Source organism: Porites lutea, chromosome 10 (genome assembly GCF_958299795.1).
Source record: "Porites lutea chromosome 10, jaPorLute2.1, whole genome shotgun sequence".
Classification (NCBI taxonomy): domain Eukaryota; kingdom Metazoa; phylum Cnidaria; class Anthozoa; order Scleractinia; family Poritidae; genus Porites; species Porites lutea.
The window spans coordinates 29,968,098-29,987,907 of NC_133210.1; the positions used below are offsets into that span (position 1 = coordinate 29,968,098).

Below are 19,810 nucleotides of genomic sequence, written 5' to 3' on the forward strand. Positions count from 1 at the left end.
AAGACATTTTCCTGGCTTATATTGCCTAAAAAAAAAAAAGATGAAAAAATAACCATTTTTGGTTTTTAAACCATAGGTTAACCCCTTTGGAAAAATGTCAATTTTTCGACCTTTTTGAACTTGTTGTTTTTATAGCCTAGAAAGGCGTTTTTTCGTTCTAGAATATCGTAAAAGACATTTTCCTGCCTTATATTGCCTAAAAAAAGAAAGTTGGAAAAATGGCCATTTTTGGACAAAAACCATGGGTTAACCTCTTTGGAAAAACGTCAATTTTTCGACCTTTTTGAACTTGTTGTTTTTATACCCTAGAAAGACGTTTCTTCGTTCTAGAATATCGTAAAAGACATTTTCCTGGCTTATATTGCCTAAAAAAAAAAAGTTGGAAAAATGGCCATTTTTGGACCAAAACCATGGGTTAACCCCTTTGGAAAAATGTCAATTTTTCGACCTTTTTGAACTTGTTGTTTTTATAGCCTAGAAAGGCGTTTTTTCGATCTAGAAGATCGTAAAAGAGATTTTCTTGGCTTATATTACCTAAAAAAAAAAAGGTGGAGAAATGGCCATTTTTTTGGCTTATATTGCCTAAAAAAAAAAGTTGGAAAATTGGCAATTTTTGGACCAAAACCATGGGTTAACCCCTTTGGAATATATTGCCTAAAAAAAAAAGGTTGGAAAATTGGCCATTTTTGGACCAAACCCATGGGTTAACCCCTTTGGAAAAATGTCAATTTTTCGACTTTTTGAACTTGTTGTTTTTATAGCCTAGAAAGACGTTTTTTCGTTCTAGAATATCGTAAAAGACATTTTCCTGGCTTTTATTGCCTAAAAAAAAAAAGGTGGAGAAATGGCCATTTTTTTGGCTTATATTGCCTAAAAAAAAAAGTTGGAAAATTGGCAATTTTTGGACCAAAACCATGGGTTAACCCCTTTGGAATAATGTCAATTTTTCGACCTTTTTGATCTTGTTGTTTTTATAGCCTTAAAAGGCGTTTTTTCGTTCTAGAATATCGTAAAAGACACTTTCCTGGCTTATATTTCCTAAAAAATAAAAGTTGGAAAAATGGCCATTTTTGGACCAAAACAATGGGTTAACCCTTTTGTAAAAATGTCAATTTTTCGACTTTTTGAACTTGTGGTTTTTATAGCCTAGAAAGGCGTTTTTTCGATCTAGAAGATCGTAAAAGACATTTTCCTGGCTTATATTGCCAAAAAAAAAAGTTAGAAAAATGGCCATTTTTGGACCAAAACCATGGGTTAACCCCTTTGGAAAAATGGCAATTTTTCGACTTTTTTAAGTTATTGTTTTTATAGCCTAGAAAGGCGTTTTTTCGTTCTAGAATATCGTTAAAGACATTTTGCCGGCTTATATTGCCTAAAAAAAAAAGTTGGAAAAATGGCCATTTTTGGACCAATACCATGGGTTAACCCCTTTGGAAAAATGTCAATTTTTGGACTTTTTGAAGTTGTTGTTTTGATAGCGTAGAAACGCGTTTTTTCGTTCTAGAATATCGTAAAAGACATTTTCCTGGGTTATATTGCCTAAAAAAAAAGTTGGAAAGTTAACCCCTTTGGAAAAATGTCAATGTTTCGACTTTTTGAAGTTGTTTTTTTTATAGCCTAGAAAGGCGTTTTTTCGTTCTAGAATATCGCAAAAGACATTTTCCTGGCTTATATTGCCTAAAAAAAAAGTTGGTAAAATGGACATTTTTGGACCAAAACCATGGGTTAAGTAATATATCAAACATGAGATGTAGTGTTTCATCACCAGATGAATCACCGTGAAGAGAGTTGAAAATACGACGCGCAGCGGAGTATTTTTGACGAACTTCGAGGTGTCTCATCTGGTGATGAAACACTGTGTCGAATGTTTGATATTTCTTCTCAAACAAAATCATTTTTGAAGGAGAAATTAAGGATGCAAATACTAAGCAGTGTTTCATCCGATTTCCAAACACTCATTAAACATCAGTTTCCTTTGTATTTTCTTAATGAATTATTAATGAGTTTGAGAACACCTTTGGAAAAATGTCAATTTTTCGACTTTTTGAACTTGTTGTTTTTATAGCCTAGAAAGGCGTTTTTTCGTTCTAGAATATCGTAAAAGACATTTTTCTGGCTTATATTGCCTAAAAAAAAAAGTTGGAAAGTTAACCCCTTTGGAAAAATGTCAATGTTTCGACTTTTTGAAGTTGTTGTCTTTATAGCCTAGCAAGGCGTTTTTTCGTTCTAGAATACCGTAAAAGACATTTTCCTGGCATATATTGCCTAAAAAAAAAAGTTGGAAAAATGGCCATTTTTGGACCAAAACCATGGGTTAACCCCTTTGGAAAAATGTCGATTTTTCGACTTTTTGAACTTATTGTTTTTATAGCCTAGAAAGGCGTTTTTTCGTTCTAGAATATCGGAAAAGACATTTTCCTGGCTTATATTGCCTAAAAAAATAAGTTGGAAAAATGGCCATTTTTGGACCAAAACCATGGGTTAACACCTTTGGAAAATGGCAATTTTTCGACTTTTTGAACTTGTTGTTTTTATAGCCTAGAAAGGCGTTTTTTCGTTCTAGAATATCGTAAAACACATTTTCCTGGCCTATATTGCCTAATACAAAAAGTTGGAGAAATGGCCATTTTAAGACCAAAACCATGGGTTAACCCCTTTGGAAAAATGGCAATTTTTCGACTTTTTGAACTTCTTGTTTTTATAGCTTAGAAAGGCGTTTTTTCGTTCTAGAATATCGGAAAAGACATTTTCCTTTCCTATATTTCCTAAATTAAAAAATATGGTAAAATGGCCATTTTTTGAACAAAACCATGGGTTAACCCCTTTGGAAAAATGTCAATTTTTCAACTATTTGAACTTCTTCTTTTTATAGGCTAGAAACACGTTTTTTTGTTCTAGAATATCGTAAAACACATTTTCCTGGCCTATATTGCCTAATACAAAAAGTTGGAGAAACGGCCATTTTTAGACCAAAACCATGGGTTAACCCCTTTGGAAAAATGGCAATTTTTCGACTTTTTGAACTTCTTGTTTTTATAGCTTAGAAAGGCGTTTTTTCGTTCTAGAATATCGTAAAAGAGATTTTCCTTGCCTATATTTCCTAAATTAAAAAATATGGAAAAATGGCCATTTTTTGAACAAAACCATGGGTTAACCCCTTTGGAAAAATCTCAATTTTTCAGCTATTTGAACTTCTTCTTTTTATAGGCTAGAAACACGTTTTTTCGTTCTAGAATATCGTAAAACACATTTTTCTGGCTTATATTGCCCACACAAAAAAAGATGGAAAAATGTTGAATTTTTGACCAAAATCATGGGTTAACCCCTTTGGAAAAATGGAAAATTTTCGACTGGTATGAAATTTCATTGTTATAGCATAAAAGGCCTTATTTTTCATCTAGAAAATGATTAACATTGATATCTAGGCCTATTACTAGTCTAGAATGCCTTGTTTTCTTACACTTTATTAAAGAATACATTTTGGCCAATTAAACAAAAGAAATAAAAATCGGTATTTTTACATTGTATGGGGTTTGCGCATGAATTTAGTCAGATATTTTGAAATGTGGTCTTTGTTTTTGGGCTATAAAGGCCTATAAATTAGCATTGATGATTTCGAGAAAGGAAATAAAACCCTACTTGACAACTAGAATTGTAAGACACTAAAAGCAAATACAGTGTTAATATTATTTTAATTGACTTTTAAATTTCTCTCTCCTCACTAAAAATATTACATGGATGACCACTAAGATAAACTAACTACATGAATTATCATTAATCAAGAAAAAAAATGTCAGTGTGTATTTTATTTTTTTTGGTGATTGTGGGAAGTTGAAGTGAGCGCAGAGATGACTTACACAGCAGTAGCTATAGTTCAAGTATATTCGAGAGAGTATGCCTAGTTTCCTCTCTGGCACATTAAAAATACAACAAACAAATACCCACCACAATACTTGAAACATTGGAAGGGACATTAAACCCTATTCACTCCCAGCGAATGATGGAGCCTCGTAAGGTGGTCCTTAGTTTGCAGCCTGTGCACAAAATCTGAAGGTGTGACCATTCAATGTAAACTTCTTCAGCAGCACGTCTCATGCTACTATTAGGTTTTTTCAGTATTTGACAAAATAACACTTTGAAATTTTGTCAGGTTTTGACTTTGGCCTCTTTTTAGAGAACATGTAATCTCTCCTAGCAGAATGTTTGATACCATTAATGTCATCTCTCTGCTAGATGGACACTATTGGGACGAGACCACTCAAATCATAGTACATTAAAATTACCAATGAATTCACCCTGAGGTATATGATCCCAGTGATCTTGATCCAGATCACCCCAGAGTAACGCAACCCAAGTGTCCTTTTTAAAGAGGAATCCAGCTGAAAGGGAGTCAAAGAGGGTGACTACTTGAAGAAAGACAAGGGGTTATTTTACAGGAGTGTTTGTCTCAAAGGTGTCAAGACAGAGGTTACTGTCATAATGTAATAATAAAGGGATACATGGAGTAATGCCGCAAGTGGCTCTTGATCCACTGTTCCATTCCTTTTCATTTCAGAAAAAAGGGTCATGTGTAATTAAAAAACTCATTAATAATACATTAAGAAGAAACAAAAGGAATTAATGTTTAATGAGTGTCTATATCTGATAAAGACACAGCTTCAACTTTCTGCTTATTTTCTAGACCAAAATAACCCCCAAAATTAACTATTAGTGCAAGAATGAGTTGATCTGTATCAGACATTTTGAAGCCATTCAAAAACCTCGCAGTTGTGTATTATCAGGTTAAAAAACTTGAGGCAAACTTTGCCTTGAGTTTTTAAACCTGATAAAACACTCCTGCTTGGTTTTTAAACAGTACATAGAATCTAGCCGTTAATCAAAAGTCACTTCTGACATTTTTCCATGCAACCCTTATTACAGTAGTAGGCAACCAAGAGGTAGATAAGTTGCTTGCTAAGCTACATGAGAAAGTCAATAGTTAATCATTCTATAGCAAAAAATCTCCAACCATACATTGGTAAACTTCAGTATGAAACTATACACACTTTGTTTTGATGTCTCTGTAGTCATGACAATGAGGTTAAGCTTTCTTTTTACGCATCTAGTTCTTTTACAAATGAATGAGTGGAATCTATTGGGCCAGGTGACTCATTGTGAGATTGGTTCAAGAACTATAACACCGCTTAATTTTCCACACAAAAGATATGAACGGAACCAAAACTTTAAGAATGTACCCTCAAGATCAAAAAGCAAGTTTCACTTTCCTCCCATGAGTTTCTTGCACAAGCAACAAGGAGAAATTCTTACTTTATTGAGGGTAACCAAATCAATAGCTCTTGTTAACTATTTGCAGTTTGCTCCTTGATAAGGATTTACGGTTTAAACATTTTATTCACAGATTGCATTTGACTTCTCAAGAGAGAAATATTCTCTGCCCTTGGCTTTACCTTGCCCTCCCCCGTAAGGTTATCCATGCATTTGTTTCCATGGTAACCAAAGCCAATTCCCTCTTCACATTCACTAAAATTCAAACTTGTTATCTGCTGATAGTTCTTCTCCATGATTGTGAATGATCAGTCATAAAGCATAAGTTAAGGCTATTTAGGAAGAGTAACATAAGTTTTACACAATTTCATATTTTTCTACTGAGAAACCAACTTCTTGTGTGAATCTAACTGGCTTTTCTTCATCTACTGAAGTGATTTCTGCAATCTGCAAATAGAGGAAGGTGTTATTAAATCAGGTATTCATTATAACTTTTAGTGCAAAACTAAAAAAAGTCTGTGAATGTACCAGGAACACTTTTGAAATGTTTTTGTACAGACTCAAAAATAAAAATTAGAGTTGCACTGAATACCATTTCAAACAGTAGCACAGTAAAGTATTGCTCAGTAGCTTTCACCTAAATGATCACACTTTAGGATTTCAGCTCCTGACTCGAAAGTTAAAACCATAATTTATACTACCACTGAGTCCATATTATTAGGGTTAAAAATCTAACAAGCGAAATGGCCTTAAAACAGCTACAAAGACAAGACGAAATGGCGAGAAATGACATAAAGATGCAGGGGCTTCAATAAGCACCGATGGCCAATGAAATGCATCAGCTTCTTTTTTCTACCAAGAAGAAGCAACTAGTTTGAATAAAAAAAATGTATCATAAGATCTGAATGAAAAAGGAATCACGATGTGTTTTCATAAAGGCCCACTGGTTTTCCGTAATGCTTTAGTCATATGAACGCTATATTTCAGTTGTTTTTTAAACGTTTCTTTATGCAGAAGTTGTTTACGGACAGAAGTATGTAATTTAGTTTTCATCATCTGTTCATTGCTTGTAGGAATTGACTGTGATAGATCAATTGAAAGCTGCATTTTCTTGAATGAAAAGCACATTCTTTTGGCCTCAAGTCCCCAGAACCCTGAAAATCGCATTTTAGGGATTTGAAATTTCAAAATTTTCCGGGGAAGAACGTGCCCAGACCTCCTCCCCCCTCTAGAAAAAGGGGACTAACAGCCCCTTGTTGATACAGTTGGTTACTCGATTCAAACCTGCTGGCTACTTCAATTTTTATTGAAACACTGAAGATGGGTTAAATACCAACATTGACGTGGCCTACTCCTCAAAATGCAAAACAACTGTTTTTGAAATACAGACTAGGGATATATGTGCCCTCCCCCCATGAAGGCCTCACTACAGGAAAGTGTTGCTTATGATTTCATCCACAGAATTAAAAAATTAGAACTACTTTTCCAGTCTCCATAAATGCAGAAACTTGAAAGTGAAAGAAGAAAACCATAAGATAACACACCTTGAGGTCGCAGTATGATTTTGTTGATGCGAAGGACACTGAGACTGGGAAGAAGTCTCCTGGATGTCCTGAGATGCTGAACTCCATGCTTCCACTTTTATTGGATGAATCAATGACAGGCAGCTGCCACTCAAGAATAGAATGCTTATGATCGTAGTGGTATTCACCATCCACTTCTCCCACAACTGGTCCACCAACACCATGCCTACCATTGGACAATAAATAGTAGTTACAACTAAATCACTATACAATGCCGCCGTGAATAATATTAGGCAGATTGAGCAAAGACAACCAATTTTTCAGTGAGTGAAGACAACTTTCTGGTGCTCAATTTGACACTCTGCCATTCGTTAATAAGGTCTTTAGATCTGTGCATGCCATTGTCACTGTCATCACCATGGTTTTTGTTAAATCTGCTTAATACTAACCTGACTTGCGAAACAAATGTTAATTTTTTTTGGTTGTTTCAGAGACTAGGTTAGGTTAGGTTAGCTATTGCTTTATAGTGTTGGTATGTCTTTTCAACGAGTGAGGGTTTTCACGAGCAATTCTAGTAGAAGGAGAAAGGTGAAACTTTACGGGAGAATATTTTGAAAGAGGCTCTGTGTCTGAATAGAAAACAGTCATAGGCTACTGCACGTTAGCCTGAGAATTCTGCCTAGAAAATGGAGAATTCTTGTATCACCAATGCCAAATGAACACCCTGTATGTATGTCCTTTGGTGACTGCACACATCCACAACACCAAGAAACTACAAATGTTTGTCATGATACTCCAATACAAAGAATTTTTCTTTGACAGTAACAGGGAGCCTTATCAATAACTTTGGCAATAGACTTCTAAAGTGATGACATCATAAAACTAAATAACAACTGAAAGGCCTACTTGCCAAAAGCTATAATGAGGGACAAAAGTGTTGAGACACTTCCGTAAAATGGCCCCTTTTTGCATAGTGGACATACCTATCCCCTTCCCCTGTCTACCCCAACCCCATTCCCCCAAAATTGATGTTGTATTTTGGACCCTCAAGTCTTTCTTTTACTTAAAACAACATTGATTTAGGGGGGGGGGGGGACGGGGGGTGAGGGAATTATGGCATTTAAAAGGAAGGAAATAATAAATGAATTAAATGTTTGATAAAAGCACCCATTTCAAACAAGTGTGTCAACTACTTTTGTCCCTGATTGTAGCATTGTGGGGCAAATTGTCTCCAAGATACTTGTCCCACTTTGCTCTGATGACTCCATACTAATCCTCTGACTCAGTACCTAAAGTTATTTCAAATTTAGAAGGATTTGTATGGAGTCATCAGAGCATAACTGGGCTAATATCTCAAACACAATTTGCCTTGGAATGCTAATTTTTGGTAAGTAGGACTTTTGGGTGTTGTTCTTTCAAAGTACCCTGAAAAATCCCATAACTTTACAAATTTAATTCTTTATGATTCAAAATTTCATCAAGATTATTGCAACTTGCTTGATAAATCAAATGCATATTTTCCTGGAGGTGAATTCTTCTAGGGATAACACCGAAGTACAACAAGAGAAAGAGAAAATTAAATTTTTGTTCTTGTGTTTACATTATTGGTGTGTCAATGTTTACCACTACATATGAGTTCAAACATACACGTAAGAAGATCACTCATGGTTTAAATAATGACCCGGGTTAGCTGAACTCCATTACTCTTCCTCATACTTTTACAAATCAAGCAATTAAAATACTGATTTGCCTTATTACTGAGGGCATGGGTAAATAACTTCCACTGCAAAACCATTAATTTGTCACAGCAGATGTCTCCCTCTTTGTAATAGTCCCTCCTCTTTCTTAAACACAGTCTCTTCCAGAATGGTTGCCCAACATTAAGTTAACAATAAAATTGACAAGGACACTGAGGGGACACCTTCCTAAAACAGACACCTAGATTCAGTCAGTTTTCATTGGTTCACTTGTAAGTCATACAGCTCTCTGGAGCCTGGGCCAAACAGGCTGTAATAGTTCATAATAGTCGATGAAAGTTTCAACTATCATTCCAACTATCACACGTTTCTATAATACATGTAGCTTTTTCCTTTGGTATCCTTGAGATGCTTGATGATAGCTTTTCAGTCAGTGGTTTCTTGTCTGACTTTGTTATCGTTAATGGGCTCAGCATTTTGCATGGACTTTCGCATGCAAAATGTTAAAAAGGTATCAGTAACGTCCTTGTCTGTCCCCTCTACTGAGTATGTTTCTTGTTATGCAGTAAATCAACTAACAACAACCATGTGGTTTTTGGGAAAGAGCCATGATCAAGCAGAGTTTAGGCCTCTAATACAACCCTCCATAGTATTACAACCATCATTTGATTGGTATTTCTCAAACTCATTAATAATTCATAAAGAAAATTCAAAGGAAATTAATGTTTAATGAGTGTTTGGATATCAGATGAAAAACTGCTCATTTTTGCATCCTTAATTTCTCCTTCAAAAATGATTTTGTTTGAGAAGAAATATCAAACATTCGACACAGTGTTTTCGCAGTTCGTCAAAAATACTCTGCTGCGCGTCGTATTTTCAACTCTCTTCTCGGTGTTTCATCTGGTGATGAAACAATGCATCTCATGTTTGATATATTACTTCACATGCCTGGAGCTTGGGGACTAGAGCATTAACTATCAAGCTCTATAATGATCATCATTCATTAAATGATAGTAAATTCAGTGGTAGTAGATAAACGTTTTAACTGTCATCACATACAATGAACTATCATGATGGTTGGGCACCTGCTCAAGACAGTAATTTCTTGTCATAATGGTGCCTCTCATGCAGAGAGAGATTTGTAGATGCATTAATGAGTGCTACTCACGGGACAGGAATTGAAATGACAACATCATTGAGCTGCAGATTTTCTTGAAGAAGTTCATATTCTATGTTTACATCACACTGTCCATCATTTTCTGAAGGCCAGCAGTTAACTAGAAGAAAATAAATGAAAACCCTGAATAAAAATGCTCTATAATTATAAAGAAAAGCCAATCCTGGAATTTCACTATAATAATGAAAATATGACACAGTAAATCTATCAGATAACAAAACAAAATAGCCTCCCCGCAGACGTCCTTCGAGGTTTGAATGCGTGACGAATGAACACCAGTGGACGTCTGCGAGGAGGCTAAAAAACAAAATGGACTGGTTTGTTAGCTACATGTAAGATCCGCTCTTTTCTCTTTACATTTTGAGGATCAATTAGGTTTCTGAGAAACTACCCACCTACCCCTCCCCTAAGCTAACAGTAACACTTACTTCTCACTTAAGGCAAAATGTTGGTTTAGGGAAGGGTAGGTGGGCAGTTTCCCAGAAACCTAAATCGTTCCTATTTTGATTTAGAAATGTGATTTGGCCTATTAACCCTTCAGGCCCTAAGAGTGATCAGCATTAAATTTCTCCTTGTAATATCAATGCCTTGTAAAACAGAGTGGTCATGAGAATTACAGACGTGATCACACAAGATGAATTTTCTTGATATTTTATCAACTTCTCCCCACTTCTTCCGTAGGAAATGAATAGGGGCAACAAATGAGAATTCAAATTTTGATCTTAGGGTTTAACGGGTTAAGTTACCAGAACTTCCCTAAAATGGGCCCCTAAGGTATTTTCATGGTTCTCACAGCGATTAAAATACAGTTGAATCCCTTCTAAACAGCCACCTTGGGGACAGAAGAGAATGGCTGTTGTAGAGAGGTTGAAACAAGAGTCAACGTATAGGCTGACAGCCAAAAAAGTGGCCATTGTAGAAAGGTTGAAGTAAGTGGAGGTTTGACTGTATTTTACAACAACTTAGGTCACAAGAATTGACAAAAATGAGATGTCTTTCTTAAGTCACTCACTTGATAAAGGCATTAGTGCTTCATCTGTACTCTGCAACCTCCACTTCAGCACACCAATATCAGAATTAAGTGGAAAAGGTTTATTTGGCTGTTTGAGTCCTATCACCGATTCTTGATTGAACAACTTCTTGTCTATGTTTGGGTGTGTCTAAAGAATGAACATTCAAAAATTCCAGTTATAAAGTAGAGTACATAGACCGATTGATACGATACTGATGGTATTCAACTAAATTAGTTTTCCTTAAATAGACCACTGGTCTCCATCTTAACTTAGAGAGAAAGAGTGTTTATGTTACAGGTTAAAATAAAATTCAGTTTTTTGAACTTGGGTTGATTCTCAGCTTCCTTTTCTCCTATATGTAGCTCCACTGCTGAATAATTAAGGCCAGGAGCCAAAATAAAAGTCATTGACAAACAACCTACAATAGGTTGAAAAATTTCAATCTGAATTTACCGTTACATACATAAATGTTGTATATTAACATATACAACATTTATTTGGCTAAATGTTGCTGGATTTATTCAATTTAAATTAAGATTAACTAAACAATAATTAATCAGTCTACCCCATCATTAATGTAGGAAAAGAAGTACAATATATAATAGTAACAACACCAGAGACATTTATTAAGTTGGATTTATAATCTCCAGTTTCCTTACCTGCATTTGAAATCCCCTGTCGTCATTATTTTCTACACTAAGACGTATTTTTCCAAATTGTGCATCTGCTATTCTAAGAAGAACCAGGCCTCGAACTTCCATGTTCTGTAGCCCTCCATCCCTTCCTGCTGTCAGTGTTATTTTCTCATCAACCTTGACATGAACACTGGAATACCAAAAAAATAAATAAAATGCAGTTAGATGAAGTTTAATGCAGTTTACAACAAAGAGAACCATCTCGTGTTGACATTAAGTGATCAGTGCGGTGGGGCGCAGGCCCTGCCAGCCTAGTTTGCATTGATACAGCGTTCGTACAGACTTTTGGATTCAAAATTCAAGACTTTTTCCAGACTTTTTTCCACAACAATAATTTCTCTTTCCAGACTCAAAGTTATCGAATAGGTGATCAATAAAGGCAGGAACAAAGCTTTTCTTGCACTGCAGCCAAAGTACTGGCGAAAAAACTCAAGACTTTTTTGCCATCTTTCCAGACTTTATTTCCATTTTCCAGACTTTTTGTGAGGTCTTGAAAATTGCTGGGCAAATTTCGCGACTGTTTCAAGAATTCAAGACTCAGCATGAACCCTATTGAAACAACATTTCATGATGTCCACTGGGCTTCATTTAACCTTTGGACCCCACCCCAGTCTCTCCTATTAATATAAAACAGAGAGGCGTGGTCAAGTGGTGCAGGAGGGGTGATGGTGATGGGACCCTTCACAGAGACAGGGTGTTCATTAGGCATCGGAGATTGGCGAACTCTCCGTTTACTACTTAGAATTCTCCAACTAATGTTTGGTAGCCTCTGACTATTTTTTATTCAGGCCTGGAGCATCTTTCGAAATATGCTTAAACTACTGTATAAAACTGTGACATGGATGAAAGCATTCATACCTTCCAGCTTGTACTGAGGGTGCTGTTGTTGTCTTTCCCACTGAGGTTAATTTTGTCTTGGAACTTACAACTTCTGAAAAACAGACCAATCAAGTACATTTAAGTAATTATCACTACTTATGTGTAATTGCAAAGTGGAAAATCATGCTAATATGAGCAATTAATATGCAATGAAACTATTAATTGTGTCTTCTTTGGTATATGAATGTATGAGGCTATTTTATTATGATTTTGCAGAAAAAAGATATTACATGTATTTCGACAGATTCTTAAAAGAACTGTTTTGAGTTGTTAAACACCTGGAAGGAGAGAGGCAAATATGAAGAAAAAACAATGTGGCAGCTGCTCTTTTCAGCTGTCTAATAAATTAATGTACTTTTAGTATTGTAACACTGCAATCCTTCACTGTTATGCTTTTGCACGGTTGTTCTCACCTGTTCCCTCTGATCTCAGCTTATCGACGAAAGAGTCCACATCCTTTGCTTTGCTTCCTAGTTTCATAGCCTTTCCACTGCCAGCAGTTCTAGAATGTTTTACCACACAACATTATAGAGACCAATAATGTGAAGTTCACGGCAAACAACAAGGGACAATGATGACCCTGTATGATGCTATTTATTGCATTTGCTATCTGCCATTTTCAACACAAAGATGGGTGTTTTATCATAAAAAAAAAACTTGAGGAAGAATATTCCTCATTAATTTTGTTACTGCTTGATACAATTACACTTTGTCATTGCTGCTGCTTAAACATTTTAATCTCTTTGTTATCATCACAAAAAACTAAATGTGAATTTTCAAGAGAGGAGCTACCATTACCTGCGGTAACCCTTAAAAATAGTAGAACCATTTTTTATATGTATTGAAAAGGTTTTGGAAGTGGCCAATGAAATATGGTGACCAAGTAACACCTGGACAAAAGGAGCATTCTTGCCCTGCTGTGAGGGGAGTGTTCGCTACACGAGTGTAATGAAACCTACCTAGTTGGATGTGTCGGCTTGGGCGGAGTGGGATCCATGATAGGAATGTCATTAACCACTGGTACACTTGAGTCACGTCCTCCACCACCAAACCCTCCAAATCCTGGCATGTGTGGACGACCTCCTTTTTTTGATGCAGCTGTTCTTGCTGCTTGCAACTCCTTTGCTTTCTTTTTCATCTCTTCCTTAGCCTCACGCTCTTGTGTCTATGGTGACAGTACAAAATAATGTCACACATGCCTCGCAAGAATTAAAGAATGCTAGACACAATGAATAAACTAATGGGGCATTTTTGAAACATATAGAAAAATAATGTTGAATCCAAGGAAGTCAGTCTCAGCCATGAAAGATGCAAAGATTCACAAGAGCAGCAGCTTTTGCTTAAAATTATGTGCACCATATATAAGGGTTGTACAGTTCTGATAAAGTTCAAAGTCTGCAAGAGTGTTGATTTAATACAACTAAATACTTGATTCCTACAAGTGTAAATTGAGTACTATGAATTGAGAATCAGTCATTGACAATTGACACACCAAAGCACGTTTGATTTCTTGCAATTTTTTGAAGCGGTGAGTGTCACTATCCTCTTGAGAAGTACTGCATATAATGATGATTTCACTGTTTATGTTATGTTGCAATTTAATTGTTATCACATTAAAGTTAACACTTGCCTGCCGCACAGCACGGAACACCTTTTCCTCATGACTGTCCATTTCTGTAAACGTTCTGATTTGTGCAAGATTGACATTTTCACGATATCCCAGGGCAACAATTTCATCAAAAGCAAAGATTAGAGAAAAGGCATTCTCTACAACTTCAGACTCTTCCATCACTTTGCAATATTCAGGAATCTGTGAAAAGAGATTGTAGTAAGATGTACATTTGTAATGATACATCTCTTTCAAAATTCAATGAACTATACTTCTCACACACTGAATACCATTTTGTCTGCCACACAACAATACAACAGCACTTTAACCCTTTAAATCCCAATAGTGACCAAGATCAATTTTCTCTTAACGATATCCATACATTGTCAAGAGATTTGGTTATGAGAATATATAAAATGAACACCTACTGCTTTGCTTTGATCTTTTATCAAATTCTCTCAACTCATTCTTAGAGGAAATATATAAAGATTAGTTTGGAGAATTTGTATGTGGATATAATGGGACTTACAGGGTTAATCACAACCATCACCAAAATATTTACAACAAACAAGGAAAAATACAAAAACCTTCCTGAACTTAGTGCACTGTATTCAAGCTAACTCACTTTTTTTTTAACTGGCAAAGGGTGGGTGTTAAAACACTGTTGCACTGTTTGGCAAGAAACAAAACTGAATCCCATGATTAGCGTGAAAACTGATACCCCCAATTGTAACTTGTGCCCAGGTTCCATTCAGTGTGAGAGAACTTCATTTCTTGCCTCTTTAGCAAGCTCAGCCGGGCAAGGAAACATATGTACATGTATCCCCCAAAAAACAGGCCAATGAGCTGCATCTTTAGAACAGAAAATTCTACTTATACATAAAGTTATACACTAGAACATTGATAGAGAAATGTGTGATATGTTGTAGTTCATTTTTTGACTGTTTTCCATTGATCAACTAAAATAATAACCAAACTAACAGTGATAACTAATTATTGTACACAAGCATTTACAAAAACAAGGAATAAAATTGAACTACAACCAATGTTATCTCCAGAATAGTAAAACCTTCATGGAACTTGAAGATAAAGCTTTTAAGGACATGTACAACAAACAATCACAATCACATTTACCACCAATTAATGGATTTCAAATAGCCTTGTAGACATGACAGCCCAAAAAATGAAAAACAAAAGAAACAGCTCAAAATATTAAACAAGATAGGAACAACAACATGGGAAGAAAATGATGCTTTTCAATCCTCAATAATTCTTGTCAACTGTTCTATCCATATGACAATGACATTGTAGTTTAAAGTAATAAATAATAAAACAACACCTGTCTCTTACCACTCTGGAAAATAATCTCAGTGTTTCCAAATCCTCCAAAATATTACTGGCTTTTGTCGTGATGAGCAGCATGTAAAGTTTCTCGAGAGGTTGATAAACATATCGCACACTTTCTGTCTCCACAAATGTGTGCTGTTTACCAGTGTTCATTAATTTCGGAAATGCAGCTAGAAGACCCTCTATTCGCGACCGCGTCATTTCTACAAACTGACGTGATACAATGGCTGTGGAACACAGAGATCAATAAGTAGGTTGAGTATGATTGTGTGTGTGAACATAGTCCTGAATAGGACTGTTGTTGACAGTGACTGACATTTCGACAACCTGCTGCGGTAGTCATCTTCAGAGTCAAAGTGAGTTGTATCACGTCAGTTGATGGTATTAAACTCTGGTCACTGACCTAATTGGTCAATTAAGTCACAATATTATTAGCCGCCTGTCAGTCACACCGTGATGTTTTTGGCTACAAAGACTCTCAAATGTTATGGGTGTGTGTCGGTCTGTCTTTTTGTAACAGTTGAACAGTCATTTAATGTTAGTCAAATTGACAGGTATCAGTCATTCTGTCATTGTCAGTTTCGCTTAGGTCCATCAATAAGTCATATGTATGGTACTGTTAAGTAATAATTTTGTTGAAAGACCAATGTTCAACACAAGAATGCATAATTTTAGGGCTGTCATTGGCAGCTGGCAGGCAGCTTTTTTAGCCTCCTACCATAGTGGGCTGAGCTTTAAATTCGGAAGTTACAACATACACACTATATGTGGGTTCAGTTTGCTGGTTGTTTTTGCTTTTGCTAAAAAAATAATACTCTTGTTTTTCCTTTCCACAAAAACCAAAATTTTTAATATTTTAATTTAATCAGGAAAGATAGACAAAGAAATGATGTGCTACAACTAGGTTACTATCTTTTGTTACCCATATAATAATCATCATCATCATCACTATTATTATTATTATTATTATTACTACAGAAGAACCCCGGTAACTCAAACAAATAACAGGAAAATAAGGGAAACAAATAACAGTTTGAGTTAGCAGAGAATTCAAGTTATCAGGGTAAATTCAGTGAAATTTTGATCAAGGAAAGGAAAGTTAGTTCGAGTTAGCGGGAAATTCGAGTTATCCGAGTTCAAGTTATCGAGGTTCCAGGGCTGTCAATCCCCCATGTCTTCAAATATTGAGAATTGATAGGGAAGGGATGATGAATGACATTATATCGCACGTCACATGACGTCATTTGAGCAAAAAATACTTGTTGACTCTGAACAATGTATATACCCCATAAAATAGTTCATATTAAGCCACATTATTGCTTAAATTACAATGGCATACCAGAGTTTATGAGGAACGTCCCATGTTAACAGTAAAATTAATTCAAACCGCGCAAAAAATTAAAATTTTAGGGTGGGAAAGTCGAGTCAACAAGAAATGGCAAACTGTGGCGATTACCCGGGAGATTTTGGACTCTAACCTGGAGACCGGGAGATACAGTCAAGAACTTGGGTCTCCTGGATTATCCGGGAGAGTTGACAGCACTGAGATTCTACTGTATTATAATAATTATTATCAATTATCAGAGCAAATAAAGTACATAAATATAAACAGTTATTTCGAAAATAATCTAACAAGACCAACATAACCATCCAAGGTTAACAGTCAAAACATTTTCGATGAAAAGTTATATAATTTTTCAATATAGTTTATAGACTAAGAATTCAACAAACCTTTTCCAGTTTTGGTGCATATTGCTGCAGCTAGGAGAACCTGATAATCAGAATAATTTTTGTGCAAATAAAATCAGAACTTTTCTCTCCGTGGTACAGACGTTATATAAGCTTATTTTTCTTATTCCAACGTAAAATATTAATTTGGTCATTGACTACTCGGTGATCTCTGCATGCATTTCAGAGTTGACTCACCAATTGAAATGTTCAATATAGAGGTTTTGCGTTAAAACATAAATAATAAAGCTTCAGGAATATAAAAACAACGATATATTTTCAACAAAATAGAACTGATCTTTCTGACATGTGAGAAATGTGGTCAGTGAAAGATGGTCTCATACTACATCCTATTTTTTTTAGACGAACTTAAACAAAAGAAAGCACCATTTTTCAAGCAATAAAAAAGCATGGGCAAAGAGAAGGATAAATGAACTTACCATTTTGACTGCCAATTACAATTTTACCGAGAATCTGGCCTCTCAGAGGCCAAAACTATCGCTATTTTCGAGTCTTCTTCTCACGCCACGTCCTCAAAAGAATCGTAGAGGAACGGCGCAAAGATTCCTGGGAAAAGCCATTCTGCGCATGTACTTCAAATTTCTTAGTACCCAGTCTCTATTTCGTTCAAATTTTTAAAAAAGGCGCGTGGCTCTGGCGGCGAGAGCATGCGGTCGAAAAACAGAAAAAGAAATAACATTTAGAAATGATTTTTGCTTTTATTCTATTTTCTTTTCTCATTTGAGAAGCCCATAAACCGTCACAGAGTTTTTACAGACCAGTTAACAGACCGCTTCGTCTGTTAACGCATATGCATATACCAGGCACAAGATATCAAAAAAGAAAGCGATGCACATCATTAAAAGTTCAAGAAAACAGTTTTCCAGTCTGTCTGGTGACTGGTTTGTTATTCAAAATTTGCATGAGAAATGTTCTAATAAGATACCGTAATACTTAAATTGGATTGGTCAGTGTAGCCTCGTCCCCAGGCCAGTAGCAGGTGCCGTCACATTTGAAGACAAACTGGGAACGAGGCTGTGCTCCCCCCTGTTCAGAAATGGATCCAAGTTTAAAAAAAAAAAAAAAATCCTTGCTAGACTTACTTGGAATGTTTGTTACATGCGTTTTTGTTCTTGGAATTAATCAAGATCTTGGTGGTTCGCCGGTCCAAACATTAACCAGAAAAGACTAAGTACCAAAACCATATTCCACCTTTTCCGGAAAAATTTTCAACTGCTTGAGCTGTATCCTTGAATTTTGAACGTTAAGTTTAGCATTTGAAGACTGGAATGGTAGAATTAACAGCGCTATTTATTGCTATCATAATTTTGCTTGGGTGCGGAGAGTTTTAAACGAAAAGAAACTCGTTAATTTCAGAGAAAAATTCAAGATATCTCAAATTGACTAACTATGTTATACATAGTTGCCATTTTCCCAATTAAAATTAAATAAAATGAAAAACGCTTTTAAAATTTCATTTGACCACAGTCGAATCTACCGCGTCCAGTTTGCGCAATTTGTCATTGTGTACAATGTTTGTAAGTCAGTGGTTCACAGTTAATGAATATAAGATACTTCAAGAAACTGACTAAATTTGCGGTTGAATTTACTTTTACTTTAAAGTCTTCTGAATCAGACAATTCCATATATGAAAAAATAATAGAATAAAATAACCGACGTGGACTGAAAATTCTTAAAAGTCACGCAGTTTCAGAAGCGCTAGACTTATTGAAAGACAGGTTTCAGTAGATGTGTGTTTGAAACCGCAGGATAAAACACTTTAAAAACAACTTGAAATTATTCACGATATTCATGTCTTGATTGCTGTTTGGTTGGTTAGTTATTTCCCTACCGAACAGGCTGTAAATAATTCATTGATATTGACGCTAGATATTGTTTTTAGTGTTTAATTATCTTCTGCATATTCGCTTCCTTTTAGCGCGTCCTTAAATTTGGCGAACGACCTAGAGAATACCTCTTAATTCTAATCTTAGCTGTGGCATCGCTGATTCAAGGTAAGCGAATTTGTTGCTCACAAGTTAACTTTGATTCAACATGGAGGAAAAAATCCAGGTTTAATAGATGCAATAATTTATAGCCACCAGAGTTTTAAGGAAGTGAATTCAACCAAAGCTTCAAACTACAGTCAACTCCCGTTATAGCGGACACCCTCGGGACCGCGATTTGGTGTCCGTAATAGCGAGAGTCCGTAATAGCGGGGTGCGAGAAAATTTTTATTTTAAACCATATTTACAGAAGGGGGTCACATGTGTGTCCATTTTCATTAACTCCAGTACTTTTTTCAGACCCGTTGTCGCAAGTAAAGACCGTCAGACTTTATTTACAAACAGAACAGAACTTAACAGAACAGGAGTTACGTACCCTTTGTGTACAGTAGTTCTTCTAAACTCATTTTGTGCTATTTTTATTTACTGTACCGGTTATGGCCAGTCCTCAAATTGGAAGAGTTGAAAGCAAATAGTACTACTCGTGGATGCGAGGCCACCATGCTTACAAGTACATTTTCGAGCCTGTTATTGGTACCACGCTCACTTTACAGCGGGAACCAGAAAATGCAAAAGATCCGCATGTTGTTGCTTTTGTAGAAGATACTGGACCCATTGTTGGCCATATCCCATTAGCTTTATCGAGAATTGTGTCGTCTTTTTTAAAAAGGGCTATCCACAAGGAAACAGCAGAAATCTGTGGAAAACGGATCAATCGAGGATCTGGCTTGGGACTGGAACTTCCAGTTATTTATAAGATTTACGGCGGAAGGAAATATTTGGACAGACTGGACGAACTTATTCATGGCAGCGAGACTGCAAAGAGGGACTTAAGAGAGAAAGACAAAGACAGTCTCAAAGCAGAAAAAAT

The 19,810-nt window shown here is 35.8% G+C and overlaps 1 protein-coding gene across 1 annotated transcript; it reads right to left on the reverse strand.

The window, feature by feature from the left end:
- Positions 1 to 3,673: 3,673 nt before the first annotated feature.
- Positions 3,674 to 17,496, reverse strand: LOC140949859 (coatomer subunit delta-like). The gene is made up of 12 exons (XM_073399004.1): positions 17,374 to 17,496; positions 16,937 to 16,976; positions 15,209 to 15,432; positions 13,880 to 14,059; positions 13,209 to 13,414; positions 12,663 to 12,751; positions 12,229 to 12,301; positions 11,335 to 11,500; positions 10,675 to 10,822; positions 9,654 to 9,762; positions 6,810 to 7,014; positions 3,674 to 5,712 (listed from the first exon to the last, which is right to left on the reverse strand). Exons 1-12 carry the CDS (start codon positions 17,374 to 17,376, stop codon positions 5,623 to 5,625), a joined length of 1,533 nt encoding a protein of 510 aa, XP_073255105.1. The 5' UTR covers positions 17,377 to 17,496; the 3' UTR covers positions 3,674 to 5,622.
- Positions 17,497 to 19,810: the final 2,314 nt, after the last annotated feature.